Source organism: Chiloscyllium plagiosum, chromosome 16 (assembly GCF_004010195.1).
Source record: "Chiloscyllium plagiosum isolate BGI_BamShark_2017 chromosome 16, ASM401019v2, whole genome shotgun sequence".
NCBI lineage: Eukaryota > Metazoa > Chordata > Chondrichthyes > Orectolobiformes > Hemiscylliidae > Chiloscyllium > Chiloscyllium plagiosum.
Genome location: NC_057725.1, coordinates 75,699,371 through 75,703,880, shown reverse-complemented (window position 1 = coordinate 75,703,880; position 4,510 = coordinate 75,699,371). Strand labels below are relative to the sequence as shown.

Genomic DNA, 4,510 nt, shown 5'->3' with positions numbered 1-4,510 from the left:
ACTGCAGAAACTCACCAAAGGTCCTCAGACAGCACCTTCCAAACCCACCACCACTTCCATCTAGAAGGACAAGGGCAGCAGATACATGGGAACACCACCCCCTGCAAGTTCCCCTCCAAGCCCCTCACCATCCTGAGTCAAAAATATATCGCTGTTCCTTCAGTGTCACTGGGTCAGAATCCTGGAATTCCCTCCCTCAGGGCATTGTGTATCAATCCACTTCACCTGGACTGCAGCGGGTCAAGAAGGCAACTCACCCCCACCTTCTCAAGGGGCAACTAGGGACGGGCAGTAAATACTGGCCTGGCCAGCATCGCCCCCATCGCATGGATTAATCTCTAAAACAAAATGGAGCGGCTGGGAGATCAACAAGATATTGAAAGGAGCATTGTGAACTGTGAGGAGAGTAGTGTGGAATTCCAAAAGGACAACTATGAGGAAAAGCTGTTGGCAGACAAGTGACAGTGAAAGGTGGGGAGAGCATTAATTTGGCATGAAGAATGTGTAGAGGGAATGGGAAATAAAGAATATAAGACTGAAGAGAATTCAAGAGCAAAGAGACCTGGGGGTGTACGTGCACAACTGGTTGAAGTGGTTGGAAGGGTCAGGATAATAACAACCTCAGCTTCATCAAGAGGTGAACTTAAGTGCAACAACAGCAGAGGGAAGCAAAGCCTGCAGGTGCCACAGGTCTGAAACAACAAGGACAGAAAACGCTGGAGAAACTCAGCAGCTCTGGCAGCATCTGTGGGGCGGGGGGGGAGAGAGAGCGAGAGAGAGGGAGAGTCAATGTTTTGAGTCCGGTGGCCTGCCATTGCAAACTAAAAATTCGGCCAAAGCTGCACAATTTCTCCAGCAATTTCTGTTTTTGTTTGTAACAGCAGATTATGATTTGTCTGTGTCAAACTCCTGTAGAACATGATGTGGTACCGTACACCATTACTGTTTCCCATAACCCCGACCCACCCACACCCCCGACACCACACACAGTACTATATACCCCAGCCCTTTGCCTATACTCAGTACTGTCTCCGAGCTGCCTTTTAACTGGACATCCTTTCCCTGTGCCTCACTCTCGCCCCTCTCCCCTCTCCCTTACCTGTGCCTCACCCTCTCCCCTCTCCCTTACCTGTGCCTCTACCCTCGCCCCCCTCCCCTCTCCCTTACCTGTGCCTCTACCCTCTATCTGCTCCATGTGCTGGCGTTCCCCTCTCGGTGTGCGGATCTCTCACACACTGCCTGTTTGGCTCTAGGCTTTCTTCACTCTGTTTGCTGACGAGAGCCGCTCTCCGCCCGAACTGGAATACAACAACATGCTGCTGTACTTTGCAGCTCACCGTGACCCAGCCCAGGGATTCCACCGGTCACTCAGTCTGGCTGCAGGAACAACCCTGACCTGGAATCCAGAGCCAGACTCCACCACACTCTGGGTGAGCACTGTCCTCTGCTGGGAGTGTGTGATGAGGGACAGTGTAGAGGCAGCTTTACTCTGTATCTAACCCCGTGCTGTCTCTGTCCCTGGGGGTGGTTGATGGGGGACAGTGTAGAGGGAGCTTTACTCTGTATCTAACCCCGTGCTGTCCCTGTCCTGGGAGTGTTTGATGGGGGGACCGTGCAGAGGGAGCTTTACTCTGTATCTAACCCCGTGCTGTCCCTGTCCTGGGAGTGTTTGATGGGGGGACAGTCTAGAGAGAGCTTTACTTTCGGTTTAAAAGAGTAGAGACCAATTTAACGACAATCCATTTATAATCTTCTGATCCAGTCTGAACCATATATTGATCGGCCGTCTGTAAGGGAGAGTCCAAGTGTTCTCGATGCCCCTCCTGATGAAGCTGAGATGGTGCCAATATACGCACTGTTTCAGATCCTGACCCATGGGGTTGCCAAGACTGAGGACACGCATCGCCATAGCAACAAGTATGAAACAGAACAGCTTTACTGCAAGGTAGGTAACACGACAGAGATACAGGCTTCACTCCTGTAGCAAGGAGTTACCGGTCACTCACTACAGGTCATACTCACTGAACCCTGTGATTGATCACTGAGTCCAGTGATTGGTCACTGAACCCTGTGATTGGTCACTGAGTCCAGTGATTGGTCACTGAACGCTGTGATTGGTCACTGAGTCTTGTGATTGGTCAGTGAACGCTGTGATTGGTCACTGAGTCCTGTGATTGGTCAGTGAACCCTGTGATTGGTCACTAAACCCTGTGATTGGTCACTGAGTCCTGAGATTGGTCACTGAACGTGAGATTGGTCACTGAGTCCTGTGATTGATCACTGAACCCTGAGATTGGTCACTGAGTTCTGTGATTGGTCACTGAACCCTGTGATTGGTCACTGAGTCCAGTGATTGGTCACTGAACCCTGAGATTGGTCACTGAGTACTGTGATTGGTCACTGAACCCTATGATTGATCACTAAGTCCTGTGATTGATCACTGAACCCTGAGATTGGGGGGGCAGGAGCAAGAGCAGGGGCAGGGGCAGGGGCAGGGGCAGGGGCAGCTGGGTGTGTATGTGCACAGATCATTGAAGGTGTCAGGATACATGGAGAGAGCAGGGAATAAATCACACAGTGTCCTCAGCTTTATTAATAGGGGCAGAGAGTACAAGAGCGAGGAGGTGATGGGGAACTTGTACAAGACTCTGTTTGACCCCAGCTGGAGGATTGGGGACAGTTGTGGGGGCCACGTTATATAGTGAGTGGTTCGGAGAGAGTATGGGGGTGGTTTACAGGAATGGTTCCATTCTTACAAAGGAGGTCCGTTCCTGGTAAAAGGAAAAAGAATGACAAACACATATGAGGAAAGGCTGAGAGACTTGGGTCTGTTCTCATTGGAGAGAAGAAGGGCGGCACGGTGGCACAGTGTTTAGCACTGCTGCCTCACAGCGCCTGAGACCCGGGTTCAATTCCCGCCTCAGGCGACTGACTGTGTGGAGTTTGCACGTTCTCCCCGTGTCTGCCTGGGTTTCCTCCAGGTGCTCCGGTTTCCTCCCGCAGCCCAAAGATGTGCAGGTCAGGTGAATTGGCCATGTTAAATTGCCCGCAGTGTTAGGTAAGGGGTAAATGTAGGGGTATGGGTGGGTTTCGCTTCGGCGGGTCGGTGTGGACTTGTTGGGCCGAAGGGCCTGTTTCCACACCGTAATGTAATCTAATCTAATGTAATCTAATCTAAGGCTAAAAGGGGGTTTGATAGAGACATACAAGATGATAGAGGATTAGATAGGGTAGACAGTGAGAGTCTTTTTCCTAGGATGATGATGTCAGCTTGTATGAGGGGGTATAGCTACAAATTGAGGGGTGATAGATTTAAGACAGATGTCAGAGGCAGGTTCTTTACTCAGAGAGTGGTAAGGGTGTGGAATGCCCTGCCTGCTAATGTAGTTAACTCAGCCACATTAGGGAGATTTAAACAATCCTTAGATAAGCACATGGATGATTTTGGGATAGTGTAGGGGGACGAGCTGAGAATAGTTCACAGGTCGGCGCAACATCGTGGGCCGAAGGGCCTGTTCTGCGCTGGATTGTTCGATGTTCTGTGTTCTATGAAAGTGATTTGCCGAGGGAGCAAACGTGCTGTGAAAAAAAAAACACTTTTTCTTCAGCAGTTAGTTAGAGTTGGAGTGTACTGTCTGGAAATGTTAGAGACAGGTCTGACTGAGCCAGTCACACACCTATTGGAGGGTTATTTGAATGGAAGTGATGTGCAAACAGGGAATAGCAGGAGCCTGGCACTGGGTAATGATGCTCATTTAACACTTTGTGGGCCGAAGGGCCTCTATCTGTACCACAGGAATCCTGTGACTGAGAGTCCTGCTGTTGGTCAGTGGGTCAGACAGAGATTGGTGATGCCTATAAAATGTAAAAGATTAACGGAGAAATCAGGATTATGACATTGAAATAGAGGATCAGCCGTGGCCATACTGAAGGATGTGGCTGGTTTAAAGGGCCGAATGGCCGGCTGCTGCTGCTAGTTTTTTTTGGGAGTGCCAGTGTTTGTCAGTTCACTGGGTGATGTCCTGTGCCATGGCCTGTCCTGCCTGAGCAGACACACAGGCATACCCAGCCATGGTCAGCTCACCAGACCCCAGCGGATGACGAGGTTCCCTTGCATTTGCTGATTGTGATGTTCTCTGTCATTCCCAAACAAAGCACTCACTCTGACCCTTTCTTTTCTCTTGCAGCAATTAACTCAGGTGTACAAAGACTTGGGATCAAAGAACTTTGAAGCTGTTCCATTTCAGATTTTACTGAGGCATCCGTTCATCATGGACCTGATAAATAATCCTCTCAAATTTACCCTGCCTGTAAGGAGAGACCTCTGTCATTCTCATTGTCTGCCTGCCTTTGTCTCTATCTCTCTCTGTCTCTGTCTGTCTGTCTGTCTCTCTCTCTCTCTCTCTCTCTATCTCACTCTCTCTTTCTCTCTGTATATATCTCTCTCTCTCTATCTGTGTATCTCTCTCTCTGTATCTCTCTCTCTCCCTGTATCTCTCACTCTCTCTCT

At 49.8% G+C, this 4,510-nt stretch overlaps 1 protein-coding gene across 2 annotated transcripts in view; it reads left to right on the top strand.

The window, feature by feature from the left end:
• The first annotated feature begins 260 nt into the window (after window positions 1–260).
• The window catches only part of LOC122558070 (sperm flagellar protein 2-like), an 11,269-nt gene continuing 7,019 nt past the window's right edge, over window positions 261–4,510 (top strand). Inside the window, exons 1-4 of one of the 2 annotated variants that reach the window (XM_043706390.1) lie at window positions 261–690; window positions 1,254–1,430; window positions 1,763–1,945; window positions 4,188–4,310. In XM_043706390.1, the coding sequence (XP_043562325.1) occupies window positions 514–690; window positions 1,254–1,430; window positions 1,763–1,945; window positions 4,188–4,310 (660 nt within the window). In that variant the 5' untranslated portion in view covers window positions 261–513. The remainder of the gene's footprint in view (window positions 691–1,253; window positions 1,431–1,762; window positions 1,946–4,187; window positions 4,311–4,510) is intronic. The other variant, XM_043706391.1, reaches the window with a different exon arrangement.